General features: G+C 42.8%; 4 protein-coding genes across 8 annotated transcripts; 3 read left to right on the top strand and 1 right to left on the bottom strand.

Moving 5' to 3' along the window:
* Positions 1 to 146: 146 nt before the first annotated feature.
* Positions 147 to 4,859, top strand: LOC105016224 (mucin-5AC). Of its 2 annotated transcripts, XM_010879913.5 has the most exons (8): positions 147 to 327; positions 1,086 to 1,189; positions 1,458 to 1,923; positions 2,030 to 2,125; positions 2,233 to 2,269; positions 2,348 to 2,419; positions 2,489 to 3,943; positions 4,221 to 4,859. In XM_010879913.5, the coding sequence occupies exons 1-8, from the start codon at positions 229 to 231 to the stop codon at positions 4,559 to 4,561; spliced, it is 2,670 nt and encodes an 889-aa protein (XP_010878215.2). In that variant the 5' UTR covers positions 147 to 228; the 3' UTR covers positions 4,562 to 4,859. The 2 variants fall into 2 exon arrangements, with proteins under 2 accessions (XP_010878215.2, XP_010878223.2); XM_010879921.4 differs by lacking the exon at positions 2,348 to 2,419.
* A 721-nt stretch (positions 4,860 to 5,580) lies between these two features.
* Positions 5,581 to 10,451, top strand: acd (ACD shelterin complex subunit and telomerase recruitment factor). Of its 4 annotated transcripts, none has more exons than XM_010879933.4 (14): positions 5,581 to 5,669; positions 6,159 to 6,283; positions 6,382 to 6,506; positions 6,713 to 6,803; positions 6,915 to 6,994; positions 7,086 to 7,130; positions 7,234 to 7,280; positions 8,042 to 8,223; positions 8,310 to 8,388; positions 8,560 to 8,724; positions 8,924 to 9,058; positions 9,184 to 9,707; positions 9,853 to 9,929; positions 10,251 to 10,451. In XM_010879933.4, exons 2-14 carry the CDS (start codon positions 6,170 to 6,172, stop codon positions 10,357 to 10,359), a joined length of 1,773 nt encoding a protein of 590 aa, XP_010878235.1. In that variant the 5' UTR covers positions 5,581 to 5,669; positions 6,159 to 6,169; the 3' UTR covers positions 10,360 to 10,451. The 4 variants fall into 4 exon arrangements, with proteins under 4 accessions (XP_010878235.1, XP_019908386.1, XP_034151815.1 ...); XM_020052827.2 differs by lacking the exon at positions 5,581 to 5,669 and adding an exon at positions 5,710 to 5,840; XM_034295924.1 differs by lacking the exon at positions 5,581 to 5,669 and adding an exon at positions 5,710 to 5,845.
* A 1,082-nt stretch (positions 10,452 to 11,533) lies between these two features.
* On the bottom strand, positions 11,534 to 12,406 carry LOC105016737 (leukotriene B4 receptor 1-like). The gene has a single exon (XM_010880762.2). The coding sequence runs from the start codon at positions 12,404 to 12,406 to the stop codon at positions 11,534 to 11,536; it is 873 nt and encodes a 290-aa protein (XP_010879064.2).
* A 4,717-nt stretch (positions 12,407 to 17,123) lies between these two features.
* Positions 17,124 to 19,666, top strand: LOC105016251 (cleavage and polyadenylation specificity factor subunit 5). The gene is given in 7 exon segments (NM_001304099.1): positions 17,124 to 17,386; positions 17,801 to 18,001; positions 18,098 to 18,161; positions 18,582 to 18,671; positions 18,774 to 18,849; positions 18,985 to 19,099; positions 19,223 to 19,666. Coding segments are annotated over 7 exon segments (693 nt in total). The 5' UTR covers positions 17,124 to 17,261; the 3' UTR covers positions 19,245 to 19,666.
* Positions 19,667 to 21,637: the final 1,971 nt, after the last annotated feature.

Here is a 21,637-nt window from a genome sequence, read left to right as displayed (position 1 = left end):
TACCTGCACTGCTCTCTCAACACAAGCTCTATTCTCCATTCTGCCTTTCTCACGCTCTCTCTGAGGGAGGGGGAGGAGAAAGGCGAGGCCCCCTGTTGTCAGAACTGTCAGTCTAGCCAGCTCAGCCCCTCCCATCTTGGTAGAGACTGTGAATACTGCTGCTGGTGCTCTTAGCAACGGTGCCACGGCAACGGAGCACCACGGCAACAGAGTGCCGTGTCTCCCCTTATGGAGCTTCCATTGGGCGGGCCAGCGTTGAGGCACTACACCCGCAGCCGGCCTAGACCACACCGACTCAACCAACACATCCGCCCCAGCAGACCACAGGTAGAGAAAGACGGATGCAAAAGGGGGGGATGTTTAGTGGAAGATGGAAAAAGAAGGGAGAAGGGGAGATTTACAGTACTGTGGGGAGAGGCAGGGGGAAGGGGTGGGGTGGAGGGAGGGAGAGATGGAGGGAATATGCCTGGTGTCTTCAATCGCAACAGAAACCAGCTGCTTTGGGGGGGGGGCACGTATATGCATGTGTGTACAGGACTGTGATTATAAATGTGGCTCATTTCTAGTGTTTTCTGATGCTTACTCTACAACTGCTTTTGTGTGTGTATGTGTGTTTGAAAAACAGATTTATAAATCAACGTTCTCTGCCTTAGCCTCACTTCCATGGTGCTGTATCAGTCACGATTAGAGTTAACACATGGGATGCTGGTTTCACTGAATCGACGAAACCAAAGCTAATCAATCACATGAGCAGGCTTACCACAGTAGGACATGACATCATAGTGTCTTAGGGATTTTCTGTGTCAGTCATGGTGCTAATGTGTATCTAGGGGACAAATGTCTATGGTGTTATGTACTGTAGAGTAAATAGACCACCTTGTGTGAGGGTAGTGCAATTGCATTCACTCACATTCATTCTCAAACACCACAGATACCATAAAGGGACATTTTCCCGTTTTATAACATCATGTTAGATGGCTCCTCACCTTGAAAATAGGCCCACAGACACCTTTCAGGGTAAACTCTGCAATTAAGTTGTAAAACTGTGAAATCCATCGTTAACATTTAGCGTCTGTGTTACACAGGACCCGGAGGTTAACAGTGAAAATGAGGTTCCTGATCACATGGGGCGAGTGGATGAGGGAGTTGAAGAGTTCTTCACTAAGCGAGTCTTTCCAGTTGACACCCTGTGAGTATCTTACCATCTCATTTTTGTCTATCTCTCTCTTCAGTATTACACTGTCTTTACCAGCTCAGTGTAAATTTCTTTAAATCGTTTTTGTCCACAACTTTTATCACTAATGAGATGCTGTTATTCATAGAAACATACAATAAGGAAATGCAAGTAATACCAAAGTAATACAGTAACATAAATATACTGAACACTAGCTTCAAGTTCCAGTTCATCATGGTCAGGTCAAAACTCAGGGCCTTATGATTGACAATACCCCCTCTAGGAAACCACAGAATGAGGATGATGAACCTCCAGTTATTGAACAGGAAGTGGATGTGGCACCTGCCTGTACTGCACCTTGCCCTGCCCCTTCCAGGACCCTAAGGAGGAAGCTGGGTGAGTTCTTCACCCTCAGAAAGCGGCGGGGTGTGAAGTCAGAGGGAAGCCAAGAGGGGCGGGCTAAGAAAACTACCATCGCCGACCTGATCAGGCCTCTCAGGGAAGCTGCCAGAGCTGAAAAAGATAAAGTGAAGGAGAATGAAAAAGAGAAGGAGAAAGAGAGCACTGATGACAGCACGGTGACTGGAGATTCAGTAGAAGCAGCGACCCTTCCTTCTGGTGTTCCCACTCCAATGAGAGGTGAAGCTCCGCCCCATCGTGCCCTCAGAGAGGGCAAGTCACAGTCACTCATCCTGCTCTCTGGGTCTGCAGCCAATGCCGGAGTCACCAAAAACACAGCACAAGGGAAGGTACGGTTTTTAACATCTTCAATCTTTCATTTTTGGTTGGATTTTGATCATTCCGATCGGTTCTTATCGGCACCGAATGCTTCTCCTTGGTTCTGGTTGATTCTAGAAACACTCTTCTGATGGCCCTCACGGCTTTGAACAGCGTCTCCAACTCATGCTACAACGAATCGGCGTGTCCAAAGCTCAGCCAGGAGAGACACAGGTGTGTGTGTGTGTGTGTGCACATTTATCTGTGTGTATGTAATTGTGTGTCTAAGAGGTATAATAATAAATAATAATTAAATAATAACAGCTTATTTAATTTTACAGAACCAGGAGGGAGAAATGAAAAAAGCTGAATCAGAGGGTGAGTCCCTTTACCATACAATACTTTGTGTGTTTGCTGTTGGTTGTGTCCATTTGTTTACATTAATCTTGCTTTCAGGCACTATCATTGATAATAAAGCGGAGCCCCCCCCTACATTCATGAAACCCCGGACCATGTCCACCTCATCAGGTAACACATACACACACAGATATTAGCAAGGAATTTTGTGAATCTTATGCTAATATTCTTTCTCTTTAGATACAAGGCGTCCCGTCCGACAGAGTGTGTCTGCACATGAGTCCGCTGGGAAACCGGCTCTGCCCCCTAAACCAATCATAAAGCGAGGCCCAACCCCACCTCCCACAATCTCTGGTCGCCTCACCCCTGAAAATGACCTAGCCCAAATACAGGAAGGAGAAGCGTCTTCCCCTACACACCCCACTCTACCCCCTTCACCTACACCCACCTCAATCGCGATAGATACCCTTACCAGCTCTAAACCTGCCCCTGCTGAGCCTGGAATCGCCAGACCTGTCCCAGAGCCCACTCAATCTTTTCCCCCTGCTTCTACACCCCTCACTGAGATCATTACCTCTGTAACATCTGTGCCTCCCACTGTCAATACCACGGACCACAACCCCACCAGTTCTATGCCCAGTTTAACTACCATTTCCTCCCTCACAACTTCATCTGCCCCTGTGACTATCACAACCTTCACCCCTCCTGATGACATTGCCCCTGTAACAATCCCCACATTCAGCCCCACCCTAAGTAGTCCTGTTGACACGGTAGGGGTAGTTGCCCCCATCCCCATAACAAGCATTACTGCCCCAACACCTGCTAAAATGCATGTTGATACCACTGCCCCAACCTCCACTGACTGTACTTCAACTCTGAATACTTCTAACACCACAACATCTGTGGCCAGCAACATGTCTACACCGCCCGCCACAACCCCAGTTACTAGCTCAGTTACCCCACCCTCACCCACACCTCCACCTTCTGCTACTACTATTACAAACTCTACTACTGTTAATGATTTCAATGGTGCTTCCATACCTTCTCACATCCCCGTCCACTCTACTGACTCCAACACAATCCAAACAGTAGCTGACTCGGTCAACTCCACTTCTACCTCCAGTCGCACCAACTCTACCAGCTCAGCTTCCACTAACTGTGCAACTCACACTACTACTGTCCTTACAAGTCTGATCCCCATTCTCTGTACTACCCACTCCCCCACTGCCCCTAACTCCACTGACATCCCCTCCCCCACAGTCTCTTCTACTCATATCACTACAAACACCACTAGTCTAATCCCTGCTAACTCTACTAGCCTGACCACTACCTCCGCCCCCACTGACTACAGTCCCGCCTCCAGCACATCTACGAGCCAATCTATTGTCATCCCTGACACTAACTCGTCTGTCCCCATCAGTACCCTCATATCCGTTAACTTTACTACCAGCACCCCCATCCACTTTTCACACACCACCAACACCACTATTTCTGTTTTCCCCAACCCCATTAACTCCCTTAACTCCAGTAATATCCCCAACCCCACAAACCTTTCTACTCACGGGCCCACTAACTCTTCCAGTCCTAGCCCAAATCACTTTACCTGTCCCATGCCAACTAATGTTATACAACCATCACCCGAGGAGAGATGCCTTGATTCTGCAATGGGACAGCTGTCCATTACCAAGGGTACAAGTAAGTTTATGTGAGGGAGTTTTCAATAATAATATTGTTTAACATTTTGATAATAATGTGTCTGGGGCAGAGCCTGTGGTCTAACGATAAAGCTCCCAGCCTGGACACAAATAACCCCTCTTGCCTCTGGAGTCTAGGATTCCATTCCAACCTGTCTCTCCCACAGAACTGTGTCCCCTTCGTCATTTCATAACAAAATCAATAATGCGTTAAAATACCTCCCAAAAATATCTTTTAAAAACCAAAACATTGTATCCTTCCCTTTCTTCACCCACAGACAAACAAGACGCTGAGAAGATGAAGAGGAACATGGAGACTGAGAAGAAAGAAGGAAACCAAGATGGCAGGAAGTCCGCACAGAAAGAAGAACAGAAAGCAGTAGAAAATTACATAGGAGAAACCATGAAAGAGGGTAGGGAAGAGGAGAGGGAAGATGGCCTGAAGAATGTTAGTGGGTGCATGGGGCAAGGAGAAGAAGGGATAAAATACAATGAGGGAGAAGTGCTTTATGAAAAGCAGGAGTATGAAGAGAGGGAAGGAATGATCAATGACTGCGATGAAAAAGAGTTTGAAACTGAGGAGGCGGCAGAGAGCAAGACAAGGGACCAACTACTGTGATTAAGGCAGGGGATATCACAGTATAAAAAAAAGTGGGTAGAGTCCTTGGGACTGAGTACAGGGACCATGTCACAGCAGCACACCATGGAGGGTGGAACATCGGACCAAAGATCTGAGACCCCCTCTGTGTTACACTAATGGACTGACCCAAAACAGTGCTTTTTTTTTACCATGTTTACATTTGCGTTGCACGTATGATTATGTAATACAACTGTGGTGAAATATGTTTACAATAGATGGAAATGAGACAATTATGATTATTAAAAGGAATATTCCATCTGTCATGATGTTTACATAATGTTTCAGTTCATCTTTTAACTTCTGTGCAATAGTCCATAACTATACCTAGACCAAAAATATATGACAAAGATCTGAGTTTCTTCATGGTAGCAACACGGTTGTTACCATGGTTTGCAGTTAATTCCTACGCCATTCCCATTTATACCCTTAACAACTCACCTTGAGGGTCCAAAAGGTACTGTATTGAGAAGGGCAATGTGCATGAGAATAACTATATCTCGCTGTCATCTATCAAGGACACAAGGGCTGGTAAAGTGAGACAATTACAGTAGGGAATTTTACCCAATTATCCTAAGGATTATTTCTTAATCTTCTTCCCTTTTATGTTACTGATATGAAGGGGCTGGATTGGAATTTCACTTTTTTTCCCAAATTGATGGTCGCTTGCCTTAAAAGTAATATATGGGCCAAGTTTAACTGTAATTTCTTGTCCGTTTCGCGCTACCTTTACAAAAGACAGCTGACTTTACCGATTGCTTAAATTAAAAGAAAAGTGAATCACAGACTACAGATTCTCTAGAGCCATGGACTTCTTTCAGATTGAGAAACCATCTGATATCTTATTTAAATTAAATTATTCTTGAAGTTCAGGCATATAAGATGAAGGCTCTTGAAGGGAAATGAAACTGAACGTGTGTGTAATGAATGAATCATATTAAATATGAAAATTATTATTATTAGTGCGACTTCAGTGGGAACCAATTTGTGATGGAAGAGTTCACTAACGGAACATAAATAAAGTAACACAATTGGAGCGCCGTCTACATTCAAATCAGCTACAAAAGTTAATGTTTTTAATTATCACGAGGTGAGTTGCTGTTAAAATAAAATGTTCTCTATTCCGAAATTAGTTCGTTTGAATGAGAAACATCATGACATATGCTAGTGGACCAAGCTAGCTGCGTGTAACTGTTAGGCATAGCTAACTAACTTTGCTGTCACGAATTGAACGTCGTTGCTTCTCACGACAAAAACTACAGTTCGGTAGCGAAGTTCAATTGTTTTTAATTTTTCAGAATAGACTTCAGGCCTAATTATAATGTCTCGTAGTTACTTTTTAACACGATATGAATTGTGTGTTTGTGTGGCAAAGTAAATTACATTACATCCCTTTTTTCAAGGCAGTGCTGTATACTGTACTGTTGCTAGCTAATCATTATGATCATCACACTAGTGTTCTGCAGTAACAAATAGGCTTACTAGCTAGTTGTAAACTAGCATACTAAAATACTATTAAATAAGGAACTAATGACAACTGTCAACTTTTGTGCATGTATACCTGTCGCCGATGTTTCAGGGTGTGTGGCCATGCCTCGGAGTAGGACTAAGTTAGAGCCCTGGATAGAACAGATCATCTTGAGCTACAGCACTGAGCCAAAGGAAGAGAAGAAGCGCTCCCAGATGAAAGCCCATGTTGTAGGGGTAAGGTGGTGTTATTCTCCTAATTAGTACATGCGTCTGACTGAACCTGCATTTAATTTGGGAGATTAGTTTGCCCACATCTTTCTGTATCTTTATAGGTCAGGCAGATGTCAGAGTCGCAAGATTGGCAGCCTGACGGATTGAAAATGTTGCTTTTTCTCTCTGATGGTCTGGTGCATATTCCTGCTATACTGACCCAGGATGCATGGCGGACTCTTCAGGAGTGAGTAAACATTTAGGAAAAACAGCCATTAAGATCGTAGTCAAATATATGTATGAACCATTTCTTGTTAAGCCCAGTACAAGTCTATCATACAAAATCATACAAAAAAGTCATTTTGAAAATGCATATCTATACAGAAGATGATTTTTCTGTTTCCCTGAGGCAGCCTCTGAAACTACTTTTTTCCTCACTGAACCCCCTGGTAGGCAAGAAGACCGTGAGTGCTTCTCCAGTCTCAATAACTGTACAGTGTATGTGTATTCATACACCCTGATTTTCAACATGGCCCCAGAACAGGTGCGTGTGAATTATCTTAGAGATTCAGTTATTAGCTTTTGTACATTGTGTATTCAGTATATAATCTTTCTCTAATAATCTTGCTGTAAATCTATGTCTTTATCTTCTCAGACCAAGAGTCAGTTTTACTTAATGGTAGGAGAGCTGATCACAACATCAGCTGGGGCTGCCAAAGACAATACCCCTTGCTGGTGAGAGAAGCAACCTGCTGACCATTAGACTTAGAGACTCCCGCACACACACATCAGATAAATTGACTTTCCTACTGACATTTATTTTCAGCACATCGCTCAACTCAGTCAGGGAAAAGATCTGTACAACATGGAGGTGAGCTCTGGATGTGTACATTTGTAAGTAAAGCATCAGTACATGGATTGATGCATTTTAGCTTTTGATCATGTTTATTTATTTTGCTTTCTTTTATTCCCAGGTCTCTGCTGGCACAGAATTCTGTCCATTCACAAGTCACGCAGTCTGGTACTGCACTATTTAAACTCTGCACACTTGCTGAATTGTATAGGTTTGACCCCCCCCCCCCCACACACACACCTTATTTCGGGTGACTACTTTATGAAGCTGTTTGAGAGAATGCAAAGAGTATGCAATGCTGTTATCAAAGCTAAGGGTGGCTACTTTGAAGAATCTAAAATGTGAATGTGTTTTGAATTGTTTAAAAGTTATCTGATGACTACATTATTCCATATGTGTTATTTCATAGTTTTGCTGTCTTCACTGTTATTCTACAATGTAGAAAATAGTAACACTTAAGAAATACCCTGGAATGAGTGAGTCCAAACTTTTGACTGGTACTGAAGGTATCAAAATTATTTTGCTAAATATTGTAAGTCAAATTAAATCAATTTGAAACTAACTGCTTTAACCTGAACAACATTCTTAGTAACGGTAAACATTTTTAAAAGGTGCCCTTGATAATAAATTAGAAAAATTTAACTGTATGAACATAAACATATAAGGAAATAAAAATCTATTGCAAAGCATGACAGAAATGTATATTGAAATGAGCTCTTACCAAAGACACATCATCTAATCGTTGAGTGCCATTTCATCAACTGATAAATTACCATAATATATAATGTGTATAGCTGATACATAAAATATTCATCCAGAGAAATGACATATTAGAACTGTTAATCATACAGGTGAAATACAAAATCCTCAAAAGTAGTTTAAATATGTCTTTCAGGTCTCTGTGTATGACAGTGTTTCCTTTCTCCCAGAGTTCAACCTGTCAGATCTGCTGGGGGAATGGCAGCAAGACTGGCGCCAGTCTCTGTTGGAGGAAGTGATGGAACTCCTGAGGACACCAATAAAGCCCCCATCACCACAGCCTTCCTCCTCCACAGCCCCCATGCACACATTCACTGGCAACAGATGGGCTGTAGATAGGATCCGTTATAAGGTGTGTTTCTTCACATATTACTATTCAGCACAGCAATACCATAAGACTCTGGAACTCTACCAGAAGGTTGTATTTCTTTTTCCTAGGGGGAGGAGACTTTCAATGTTCCTGTGTCTCATCTAAACATCCCAGACGAACTGAGTCAGACACTACATACATCCTCAGGTACTACACACATACAGTCTTTTTGGGGCATTTCTGTGTTTCATTAGGTACAGACAGTGGGAAAGGTAGGGGATTCTTGTTTCTTCTTATTCAAATTAATGATGTTGTACTTACACATACTTTAAAATGATCCTCACTTGTTCTGTCTACTGAAGTCTTTGTTTTATTTAGATGACAGTAAGACGCAGAGTGGGTTGGTCCCTTCTTCTGAAGACAGACTGTCGCACCCATCGCTGTCAGGGACAGATGGCCCAGTCGTTGCTCTTGACGTCAGGCAGTCAGACAGGCCTGTGTCTCCTGAGAGAACATTTCCTGCCCATGAGCGTACACTTCCTGGTTTGTTATCTTTGTTCGACTGGTTATCTTTGTTCGACTGGTTATCTTTGTTCGACTGGTTATCTTTGTTCGACTGGTTATCTTTGTTAACTAGTTCATGCTTTAAATTATAAATACCTTCTTACCATGCCATGCATCTTTTACCATAATAGTGCCTGAGTGTCAGTTTGTGTTTGCAAATCTTCCTTGTGTGTTTCAGATTCTCTAGAGGAGGGTCTGGTCAGGGACGTGTTGTTGTCAGGGGGGACAGGTGGAGCAGGCGGAGCTGTTGCCAGCCCTTGGGACATGTTTGCTCCAGCTGCTGAGCTGCTCCGGACCTCCTCCGCATCTGATGGTATGTCCTTCACGTCAACCATTTAATCATTCAACTTTTACACACAGACACACACACACACACCATGCGCATTGCGTCATTCTAAAGATCCTCTGGCTTATGTTTTCTCGTTGGTTACCTGACAGAGTCCGTCAACACAGAACCCACCCCCTTCTCGGAGAGCCAGTCTCTGCTACACCCTACTCCTCCACCAGTCATGCACACACAGTTTCCCCTGGCCACGAGCACCCAGGTGTCGGGGGTCACCCAAAGGTCAGATGAGCAGTCCCTTCCTCCTTACCAGAAGCCAGGCCCCTCCCTTAGCCTGCCCTCCTCCAGTGGCTCCTCCTCTTCCATTGTGAATCTCTCTACAAAGCCTGGCATGGAGCAACACCGCAGCAGGTCAACCACAACACGTCACCTCCCAACCACTTTGCGGGGAAACCCCATGGAGGTGGAGCAAGACGGGGATGTTGCTGAGAAAAGGTGCAAGAAAGCTAAGATGAAGAGTTGTGTGAGGACCCCCGAGGATGCTACGACCTGGGCGGAGGAGGACATGCTGACGAGCCTCAGCCCGCCCTCCTGGTTGCTTAAAACTCCCAGGATTGGAGAGGGAAGCTGTTGCAAACAAATGGAAGTTGCAGCAGCTGCCCCCGCCAGGCCCTCCAATGTAAGGGTGATCCGTTTTCAACAGGGACATGTGATAGTGAACACTTAATAAGGTCACCACTGAGTGGAGTCTGAGCCTGTGGAAGTTCATTTTCAATAGATTTCCTGGGAGTTAGTCATGGAACCCTTTTGTCTTGCTTTCTCAGGTTCACGCTGATGGCACTCCGTTCTCATATTCTTATAAGCTGTGTGGCCGCATTTCAAAGGATTTAAGCCATTTCAAGTTAGTACTCTGTGTTATTTTTTGTGCGTGTGTAACTGTATGTGTTTGTAACTGTGTGTGTTTGTAACTGTGTGTGTGTGTTTGTAACTGTGTGTGTGTGTGTTTGTAACTGTGTGTGTGTGTGTGTTTGTGTTTGTAACTGTGTGTGTGTGTGTGTGTTTGTGTTTGTAACTGTGTGTGTGTGTGTGTTTGTAACTGTGTGTGTGTTTGTAACTGTGTGTGTGTGTTTGTAACTGTGTGTGTGTTTTTTTTTTTTTAAACTGTGTGTGTAACTGCGTGTGTGTGTGTAACTGTGTGTGTAACTGTGTCGGAATCCCGCAGGATCCCTGATGGTATGTTGCACTGGGCTGTACAGTATCTGGTCCATCCCATGCAGTCAGACGTTGTCAAGGATACCCAGCTACTCTGCCAGTCTCACCCCAGGTGTTAATGTTATTGGCCTCTTGTTCCCAGTTAGGGTGTACATAGGCAGCTATGTTATGTTTATATAACATGGTAAATAAAGATACATTTTTAAGTTAATTGTGTGTTCTTGTCACTGAAGGTATTAAGGGAGGTCTATAATGAAGAAAGGTCAGGTTGGCTTCCAGATGCTTTATTGACAAACACTGTATCAGACAAGACCGATGTCTGGGGGGGAAATCTTGTAAGGCTTGAATTGTCTTAAACATGTAATTCCTTATGAATTTTTGTTTATATTTAGTTTTTTGATATACTTTTTCCTGGAGTAATTGGTTGATAATTGAGTGTCATTTGCATAAGAACACAGAACAGGTCTCTTTACTGTGAGAGGAAAATACGCCATCTTCAGGGATTTCTCAGAAAGATTTAATTGGTTTTAGAAAATGTAGCACTCATTCAGAGTAACTTACAGTACTGCATACATTTTCATACTTTGTCTAACCCACAGCCTTGCTGTTGAAAGCACTACACTTTAAAAACAGCTGCACTGTTCGCATTCTAGGACAGTTGAAGAAAGTCACTGTTGCCCTTACAACAACGATTTAATGAATAGGTCAAAGTAGAGACACTGGAATATAAAGCATGAATTGTCACATAGTTACAGAGAGGCAGATTCATGTATGTTTAGCATAACAAAATACTGGGGTTTGTTGCTATTACAGGTATGACCTCACATCTATGTCTAAGCCTTTATGATGTTGAATGGCAGCGGGAGTGACAAACATTTAACATGACCTGTGGCCTCCATGGCACAACACCCATATCATATTTTCATTTGTCAACAGTAAAATTGTATTCTGTTCCTCAGAGATGCTCTGTCCCAAATTTGACTGTTGAATAACACATGCTCTTTACTCTATGTAAACACTCACCTGGCCGCTATAATAAAACACACAACAGAGGTTCTCTCGGGGAAGTGTCGGACAAAATATATGCACGAATTGTGACATTCACAGAATTCTGGTCCAAACTGGTTGTGTCTCAGTAGAGCAGGACACAACACCAAAGGTTGTCCCGATTATTCCCTGCAGATTCCACCGTCACCAAATGTACACACAGCACTGTGAGGGGCTTTGGACAAAATCATATGTTATAATTAAGGTCTTCAGCGTTAGTGAATATTTACCTAAAGGAAGCCAGCATCATATGTTGTTGGGCTGGGGGCTTGTCCTGGGTATGGCTGAAGAGGCGAAGGCGTAGAGGAAAGGGTTGAGGCAGCTGTTGATTAGAGTGAAGGCCAAAATAATGTCCCAGGCTGTTTGACAAACGTCCTTCACCTCGTCGCTTTTCATGACCATGTTCCCCAGGGCCAGCAGGTTGAAGATGTGCAGCGGCGTCCAGAAGCAGAAGAAGGACACCACAATGTAAGTGACCAGCTTGGTCAGCCTGCGCTGCCTGAACAGGGCTGCCTGGCTCACCCTCCTGTGGAGGTAGAAGTATGAAGTCGCCAGGATGCAACTGGGAAATCCAAATCCAAATAGCGTTTGGATGAGTAGGGTGGTAATTTCCTGTCCAGAGCTCAGGTAATGTGAAACGCAGTACATATTGCCATCGAATGTGTTTCTCTTCATGTCACGAACAGACAAGGTGGGAGAGGCTATGGTCCCCGCCAGTCCCCACAGGGACACTAGAAGCGCCTTTTCCCCCATACGGCCCAGACGTGCCCAGCTATGGGGGTACAGCACCTGGATGTAGCGCTGCACACTCAACAGGGTGATGGTAAACACACTACTGTTAAGACTGCAATGGATCAGGAAGAAGAGCAGCTTGCAGGTGGCAGCCTCCAGAGCCCAGGAATTCAGTAGGTTATTGACAGCCAGAGGAAGGCACAGCAAAGCCATCAGGTCACACAGGGCCAGATGCAGCATCAGCAGCATGGTGAAGTTCCCACCCTCAAACCTCCGGCATAGAACGATCATAACCATTAAATTCCCAGGGATTCCCACCATGAAACAGAAGACCATGATCACACTGGGCATCACGCGAGTGATGTGATAGTAGGGGTAGGACTGCATTGAGCCAGCTGTCCTGATGCTTCAAATCCACAGGGAATGCTGTCTGAAAACTCAACAGAGATCTTTCACTACCTCTGTCTTGCTGGGCTGAATGAGACACATCGAGCTCCGAGTTGTTCTCCGGGGTTTTTCCGTTACAGACGGTAGTGAAGTTAGCTGCGAACAAAGACAACCTGTGTGTGCCTGGATCGATTGCCTGTTTTGAATATACACAGTGTTTACAGCTCTGTCTTGTTGTGTACACCTAACAGCCAACCAGCACTATAATCTCCTGACCACCTGAGAGTTAGAGGAAAACACCAGCCGACCCGGTTCACCAAATGTAATTGCATCTTAAATCAACCACTTTGAAGCACTTTTTCGGGTGTTTGATCATTGTATTAAAAAATTTAATTTATTTAAATTATGACCATCTATTTCATTTATGACTATCTCAAACCACAGTGCAGTATTATATGTTGGACTTTTCTGAAAACAAGGACATTTCTAAGTGACCCCAAATGTTTGCTCAGAAAAATTAAGGGAACAGGTAATCATCACAGTATAACACCAGTTAAACTTCAGGGATATCAATCTGTCCAGTTAGGATGCATAAGCAATTGTGATTTAATGTCACCTACTTTGTTGCAAATGAAAGTGAAAACAGGTGCACTGGAAAAGCAACAACAAGACAACCTCCAAAAAGGCAATGGTTTTGCAGGTGCCGGCCACAGACAATTGCTCTCTCCTTATCCGTCCTGACTGGTTCTACTCTAGTTACAAGCCAATGGTACCCTGACTGCTGTTATGTACCGGGATGAAATCCTCAGACCCATTGTCAGACCTTACTCTGGTGCAGGGGGCCATGGGTTCCTCCTGGTGCATTGCCCAGCCTTATGTGGCCAGAGTGTGTTCCTGGATGATGAAGACATTGATGCCATTGACTGGCCCTCAGGTTCCCCAGACCTGAATCCAATTGGGAACCTCTGGGATGTTATGTATCGGTGCATCCGACGCCAATAAGTAGCACCACAGACTGTCCAGGAGCTCACTGATGCCCTGACCCAGGTCTGGGATGAGATCCCCCAGGACACCATCCGCCATCTCAACAGGAGCATGCCCAGACATTGTCAGGAGTGCATACAGGCATGTGAGGGCCATACACACTACTGAGTCACATTGAGTTGCTGTGATGAAAATCAAGCAAGTTGGATTTCAATTGCTAACTTTGATTTTCAGTGTGAGTTTGAATCCAGCCCTCAATCGGTTGGTGATTTTGGTTTCCATTGACCGTTGTAATGTCATTTTGTTACCTCCATAAAAGACACCTGTCCACAGAAGCAATCAATCAATCAGATTCCAAACTCTCCACCATGGCCAAGACCAAAGAGCTGTCCAAGGATGTCAGGGACATGATTGTAGACCTACACAAGGCTGGAATGGGCTACAAGACCATCGGCAAGCAGCTTGGTGAGAAGGTGACAACAGTTGGTGCGATTATTCGCAAATGGAAGAAACACAAAATAACTGTCAATTCTCCCTTGGTCTGGGGCTCCATGCAAGATCTCACCTCGTGGAGTTGCAATGATCATGAGAATGGTGAGGAATCAGCCCAGAACTACACGGGAGGATCTTTTCAATGATTTCAAGGCAGCTGGTACCAAATTCACCTGGAAAACATTTGGTAACACACTACGCCGTGAAGGACTGAACATGGAGGTGGAAACATTATGCTTTGGGGGAGTTTTTCTGCTAAGGGGACAGGACAACTTCACTGCATCAAAGAGACGATGGATGGGGCCATGTACCTCAAATCTTGGGTGAGAACCTTCTTCCCTCAGTCAGGGCATTGAAAATGGGTCGTGGATGGGTATTCCAGCATGACAATGACCCAAAACACACGGCCAAGGCAACAAAGGACTGGTTCAAGAAGAAGCATATTAACGTTCAGGAGTGACCTAGCCAGTCTCCAGACCTTAATCCCATAAAAAATCTATGGAGGGAGCTGAAGGTTCGAGTTGCCAAACATCAGCCTCGAAACCTTAATGACATGTGTTTTTCTGGATTTTTTTGTTGTTATTCTGTCTCTCACTGTTCAAATAAACCTACCATTAAAATTATAGGCACATGAACAAAATCAGCAGGGGATCCAATACTTTTTCCCCTAATCTTTTAGAGCAGTGTATATAAAATGTTTGTGTAGTCAAGTCACCAAAAGGCACCATCACCTTTTGTTTTCAGACTGCAATGGCTAAAAGGAACTGATTTGATGATCTAAAGGGCCTGGAAGAGTGATACAGCGTAAAAAGATCTGAAATATACAATGGAGCCAATCCATGTTATGCCTTAAAAACATGTAACAGCACCTTAAAATAAATTCTATATTTGACTGGTAACCAGCGAAGAGAGGCCAGTATCAGGGAGGTATGGTCCCTCTTCCTGGTACCAGTCAACAATCTAGCAGACGCATTCTGGACAAGCTGCAAGTGTGATAATGATGTGTGACAAATTCCAGAGTACAAATAATTGCATTAATCAATTTGAGACAATATAAGTGCATGTACAATCTCCAAGTCCTGAAAAGAGAGGAAGGATTTCACTTTTGCAATAGTCCTCAGATGAAAAAAGCTACCTTTGACAACAGAATTCATTTGTTTGTCAAATTTAAAAGCTGAATAAAAAAAATAAAAACACATTTCTTGCAAGGGGGTGCACCTTTGTGGACAAGGGCCCCACATTTTTAAATAGTTCCTCAGTTGATTTGGGTGTGCCAAATAGTATTAGTTTTTAGCCATCCAGCAATTAATATCTTCAAGGCAGACCATTGGAACTTCAATGTGTTGGTATCACCTGGGTTTAACGGTAAGTACAGCTTACCGTAAAACTTATACTCCGTAAAACTTATTTTTACTGAGTATGGATCCCAAAAGGAGCATATCCAAAGAGAATAAAAACGGCCCCAGGATCGGACCTTGAGTTACTCCGTATGTGATCGCTGCCAAAAAGGAGGAAATATTTCCAATATTAACAGAAAAGGTTCTATCTTTCAAATAAGAATTGAACCAGTGTACAGCATCACCCTGGATACCAACCTCTTGCTGGAGGCGATCCAGGAGGATGACATGGTCAACAGTATCGAAAGCAGCACTAAGGTCAAGCAAGAGTAAAATAGCACAATTTCAAGAATCACCGAAAACCTGAAACCTGAAATACTCTGAAACCTGAAATACTCTGAAACCTGACTGAAAGTTGTCCAACACATTATTTTCACTTAAAAAAGAAGAGAGCTAATTAGAGGCAACACAATCATGGGGAAGACTGCTGACTTGACAGCTGTCCAAAAGACGACCATTGACACCTTGCACAAGGAGGGCAAGACACAAAAGGTCATAGCTAAAGAGGCTGGCTGTTCACAGAGCTCTGTGTCCAAGCACATTAATAGAGAGGCAAAGGGAAGGAAAAAATGTGGTAGAAAAAAGTGTACAAGCAATAGGGATAACCACACCCTGGAGAGGATTGTGAAACAAAATCCATTAAAAAATGTGGGGGAGATTCACAAAGAGTGGACTGCAGCTGGAGTCAGTGTTTCAAGAACCACCACGCACAGACGTATGCAAGACATGGGTTTCAGCTGTTGCATTCCTTGGTGTCAAGCCACTCTTGAACAAGACACAGCGTCAGAAGCGTCTTGCCTGGGCTAAAGACAAAAAGGACTGGACTGCTGCTGAGTTATGTTCTCTGATGAAAGTCAATTTTGCATTTCCTTTGGAAATCAAGGTCCCAGAGTCTGGAGGAAGAGAAAAGAGACACATAATCCACGTTGCTTGAAGTCCAGTGTAAAGTTTCCACAGTCAGTGATGGTTTGGGGTGCCATGTCATCTGCTGGTGTTGGTCCACTGTGTTTTCTGAGGTCCAAGGTCAACATAGCTGTCTACCAGAAAGTTTTTGAGCACTTCATGCTTCCTGCTGCTGACCAACTTTATGGAGATGCAGATTTCATTTTCAAACAGGACTTGGCACCTGCACACAGTGCCAAAGCTACCAGTACCCGGTTTAAGGACCATGGTGTCCCTGTTCTTAATTGGCCAGCAAACTCGCCTGACCTTAACCCTATAGAAAATCTATGGGGTATGGTGAAGAGGAAGATGCGATACGCCAGACCCAACAATGCAGAAGAGCTGAAGGCCACTATCAGAGCAACCTGGGCTCTCATAACACCTGAGCAGTGCCACAGACTGATCGACTCCATGCAACACTGCATTGCAGCAGTAATTCGGGCAAAAGGAGCCCCAACTAAGTATTGAGTGCTGTACATGCTCATACTTTTCATGTTCATAGTTTTCAGTTGGCCAACATTTCTAAAAAACATTTCTAAAATGTTTTGTATTGGCCTTAAGTAATATTCAAATTTTCTGAGATACTGAATTTGGGATTTTCATTAGTTGTCAGTTATAATCATCACAATTAAAAGAAATAAACATTTGAAATATATCATTCTGTGTGTAATGAATGAATATAATATACAAGTTTCACTTTTTGAATGGAATTACTGAATCACTTTAAAATAACTTTTTGATGATATTCTAATTTTATGACCAGCACCTGTATATGATGTAGTAGGACGTACGGGTCTCCACTTTAGAAATGGTTATTATATTCCAGTACAGTAGGTGGTGGTATATCGGAGTATACAAGAACATATACTGTTGTTCAAATACGGAACAGGAAATGGAAAGGCAGAAGAAGAAGACGATTTACGCATGGTTACTTCCTTCCATTCTTCTTTGTTATTATTGTAATTATATACTGTATGATTTTTGTTAAATTTCTGACTTAAGGTTTTTGAAGCTAGATTTGGTACCGCGATATTGCATCTATGTCAGGTTTGCCGACTCCGAACCGCTCATCTGCCGGCTGGCCGCGCGGTGTCAATCAGTTCGGGGGAAACAAATACATGAGCGCGACGGCGAAACCTCTCACCCTTGAGAGAACTATCAACTTGTGAGTAGAAGGGATAATGGTTGGAAATTATTAGCTTATGTTCTCTGATTATGTGTGTAAATATACCGTGGTTATGGAAATATTACCAGGAGACCTACCTGTATTCCATTTACTGTTAATGAAATGTAATGTGCTGCAAGCTTTGCAGCTGGCTTTTCTACAGACATTTCTTGCAGGTTGTATTTGAAATTTGACCTAACTTTTAAATTCTATTTACATCGTGACAGTCCAGTTTGTTAATAACAATGACTATGTGTCATAATTCACCTACCGTTCTGCAGAAGCATTGGCATCAAACAGCTTATCTGTATGTCCTTTCGGGTCAGTGATTGGATGGTATGGGTGGATGTTGTTAGAGGCATGCTATGGAATGTGGAGGTTTTACCAATGTAATTAATTGCACTGTGTTTTCAGATATCCTCTCACCAACTATACATTCGGTACCAAGGAGCCACTCTATGAAAAGGATAGTTCAGTGGCAGCACGGTTCCAGAGGATGCGCGAAGAGTTTGACAAAATGGGAATGCGTAGGACGGTGGAGGGAGTGCTGATTGTCCACGAGCACAGGTTGCCCCATGTATTGCTGCTCCAGCTGGGGACCACCTTCTTCAAACTGTAAGCCCTGCCCCTCGCCAAAGCCTGTCAGGGAGTGTCTGTCTGTCTCTGCACGTGCACATTTTGTGTGATGGGTTGTCTACTTGTCTCCTACAGGCCAGGTGGGGAGCTTAGCTCAGGAGAGGATGAGGTGGATGGACTGAAGCGCCTGATGACAGAGGTACAATACACACAAAACGCGCACAATCTCAAAAGAGGCCAGCCAGTGTTGGAGTCGTGGCATGAATTGACATCTATCCTAAAATCTGCTAAGAACGCTATGATGCTATGTTGTAGGCCTGTTCATTAAGCTGTATCCAGGATGTTTATTAATTTAGAATGGCCCTTTGATTAATTCAGAACAGTTATAAAGAATGAAAAATCTGTGTTTAGTGGTAAAATTAGACCTTGTTTGATATTCTCTAATGAAATAATCTGTTTTTCTGTAGTCCTACCCATCATGTGCTGTCAAAAAAAATAAACTATCAACCAATCAGACCTGGATTGGATCTGTAACTCCAAACTGCTCGGATATGCACAACATGTTTCCTATGTTGAAATGAAAACCAAAAATGAAGCTATACTAATCTGTCTTTGTCAGATTTTAGGCCGACAAGACGGGGTTAAGCAAGACTGGGTGATTGATGACTGCATTGGAAACTGGTGGCGCCCAAACTTTGAGCCCCCACAAGTGAGCACAGAGAACTCACCAGTTACACTGAAAATAATATAGAGCTGATGTTAAACCTACAGTGAACCTGTGTGCTGAATATGTGTCTCTGTTTTGCTGCAGTATCCCTACATTCCAGCCCACATTACTAAGCCCAAGGAGCATAAAAAGCTATTTCTGGTTCAACTGCAGGAAAAAGGTCAGTTCCCTTTGGTTAGGCCATGGGCACAATTCAGATGTGTTGGGTTTAATAGTCAAAATATTGCTGTAAATATTCTTTCATTATATTTGGTTATGTGTCTGATTCCCGTTGTTAATTGTGTTGGTCTCTTAGCTCTGTTTGCAGTCCCAAAAAACTACAAACTGGTCGCAGCCCCTCTATTTGAGCTCTATGACAACGCCCCCGGTTATGGGCCAATCATATCCAGCCTACCGCAGCTACTAAGCAGGTAAAGTGATTGTGCCTGTATTTAATATGAATGTGTATTCAAAGGCTGTATAGGACTGTATATATAAAGGCTGGGGTGTGACTATATTCATACACATTACTCAAAAAGGTATCTTTCCTGTAGGTTCAACTTTATTTACAACTGAATGTTGTGAACATGGATACAGTGGGTGACTGTCTCTGTGAGTGCAGTCATGGTATGTTGAAATGGAGACATGGAGGGGAAGTGAAACAATGTGGCATGAGCGGGAATCCAAGAAACTGATACTTAGTAAAAAAAAAAAAGGAGAAAAAAAAAAGAAAAAAAGGAAAACACCACCTCAGGCGAACGGACTGTAAAAGGGCTGTTTACAATGATGAATGAAAAAAATACTGTCTGACATTAGGTTTTTGTTTTGGATCTGAAACATTTGTTATTTTGTACATGATGTTTAATGTTGATTTTATGCTCTTTGGCAGAATACATTTTTTTGATTAAAGAAACAACAGCATGGAGTTTTCTGTTGTGTTTTAACCTGTATTACTGTCTTGCTATTATTTTTCTTAAAAATAAATTACTATTTTCAAGATGTTGTTTTTTACAAGTGTGTTCCGTGCTTGGCTATTTTTGGGTTACAGTACATTTAAAAATGGTTACTACTTTATTTGCATGGAGTTGTGTGTGTGTGTGTGTGTGTGTGTGTGTGTGTGTGTGTGAGAATATGCCATTTAAAAACGTCTAGTCATGTGTACATGCATTAACATATATGTGGTCCCAGTGAGTGAACACATGTTCATGTTACTGTTGTAAGAGCCATGCCAGGCCACAGATGACAAACTTTTTGATTGAATCTAATATTAGTTTGCACTGGGAAACTCGTTTCAGCCTTCGATAACAGTTTTCAGAGATTTAAGATGTATTGAAAGCACCGACATCTGGGGTTGGGTAATGTGCACATTTAATAGAGCATTTTCTGTGTTTACTAACATTGATTTAAGAGGGCAATGTGCTAGAATCATGCTGGTCGAAACCCCCACCACACCCACTTCTAACCGATAGTTACTCCTTTAACTCCTAACATTAAATCTGGTTCTGCAGAGGGAGAAAATGTACAGGTTTTTTATATATATATTTTTTACAGCGATTACTCCAGTAAACTAATATTAAACCACAAGATCAGCTTGACTGACTGATATGCACCGGTGCCCTGTTAATTGATGGACAACTCAACTAAATTGTGGATGGGCAGGTGGGTCTTTGCATGTTGATTTACCTGAGCATATTTACCTCAGCACTTCACTAATATGACTTAATGTCATTTAATTATATAACATGATTTTTCTTATGGTTATACATTCACTTTTTATGGATATGTCACTGTTATTTATTGTAAACCTTAAGTATGCAGCACTTCCTCAAGCTGTGGGATAGCTAGAAAAAAAAAAGCAATCTTGTTAATAGATGCGAATTATGATATTCCCGAGAAGCATCCCATAAACAACATTGGCAGTTATACAATGGGGAGAAAAAGTATTTGATACACTGCCGATTTTGGGATGGTGTTCTTGGGGTTGTACTCATCCTTCTTCCTCTAAACACAGCGAGTGGATTTTATACCAAAAAGCTCTATTTTTGTCTCATCAGACCACATGACCTTCTCCCATTCCTACTCTGGATCATCCAGATGGTCATTGGCAAACTTCAGATGGGCCTAGACATGCGCTGGCTTGAGCAGGGGGACCTTGCGTGCGCTGCAGGATTTTAATCCATGACGGCGTAGTGTGTTACTAATGGTTTTCTTTGAGACTGTGGTCCCAGCTCTCTTCAGGTCATTGACCAGGTCCTGCAGTGTAGTTCTGGGCTGATCCCTCACCTTCCTCATGATCATTGATGCCCCACGAGGTGAGATCTTGCATGGAGCCCCAGACCGAGGGAGATTGACCGTCATCTTGAACTTCTTACATTTTCTAATAATTGCGCCAACAGTTGTTGCTTCTCACCAAGCTGCTTGAGTGGACCAATCCTTAACCCTCCGTTTGTTCTTTTGAGCCAATCTGTTGTAACTTTGCTTGAGTGTTGTGCACAGAGGTCTAAAAAGTAAAAGTACTCAGCACGTTTCTAATTAGGATCAATTTACATATTAAGATAAATCACACACATACCCCACAAAAACCTACAGACCCGTCTGATAACTAAGTCGCAATATACCCTGGAAGGGTATAACATTGGTCAAGTACTCTACACCCGTTTTTGTAGCAAGTTATCAACTTTACAGCTCAGGAAAAGATATACATAGACCACTGCACCTTTTCTTTCCTTTCCAAAAAATGTGAAAAGGAAAGATTTGAGTGAGGAACAGTAGCGCTCAATCTGCAGTGGTCTCTTCCGTTCCTGGAAAAGAAAAAAAAGGTGCAGTGGTCTCTTAATTTTTCCCAGAGCTGTATATATAATTATTTAGCATCTATTGTAGATATTGTTGCAAACTACTTAAGTGGCACTCTAGCTGTTTATGCATTACTATTTATGATGATCTCTTCCATGTCATTGAACTCAAGTGTT

This window comes from Esox lucius, chromosome 2, assembly GCF_011004845.1.
Source record: "Esox lucius isolate fEsoLuc1 chromosome 2, fEsoLuc1.pri, whole genome shotgun sequence".
NCBI lineage: Eukaryota > Metazoa > Chordata > Actinopteri > Esociformes > Esocidae > Esox > Esox lucius.
This window is presented reverse-complemented; position numbering and strand designations above follow the sequence as displayed.

Excerpts from the sequence above, each read along its gene's own strand:
- LOC105016224 (XM_010879913.5), top strand. The coding sequence starts at position 229 with ATGGAGCTTCCATTGGGCGGGCCAGCGTTGAGGCACTACACCCGCAGC. Across the intron at positions 328-1,085 it reads TCCGCCCCAGCAGACCACAG|GACCCGGAGGTTAACAGTGA; the intron begins GTAGAGAAAGAC and ends TGTGTTACACAG. Across the intron at positions 2,420-2,488 it reads GACCATGTCCACCTCATCAG|ATACAAGGCGTCCCGTCCGA; the intron begins GTAACACATACA and ends CTTTCTCTTTAG.
- acd (XM_010879933.4), top strand. The coding sequence starts at position 6,170 with ATGCCTCGGAGTAGGACTAAGTTAGAGCCCTGGATAGAACAGATCATC. Across the intron at positions 6,507-6,712 it reads GCATGGCGGACTCTTCAGGA|GCAAGAAGACCGTGAGTGCT; the intron begins GTGAGTAAACAT and ends ACCCCCTGGTAG. Across the intron at positions 7,131-7,233 it reads AAGATCTGTACAACATGGAG|GTCTCTGCTGGCACAGAATT; the intron begins GTGAGCTCTGGA and ends TTTTATTCCCAG.
- LOC105016737 (XM_010880762.2), bottom strand. The coding sequence starts at position 12,406 with ATGCAGTCCTACCCCTACTATCACATCACTCGCGTGATGCCCAGTGTG.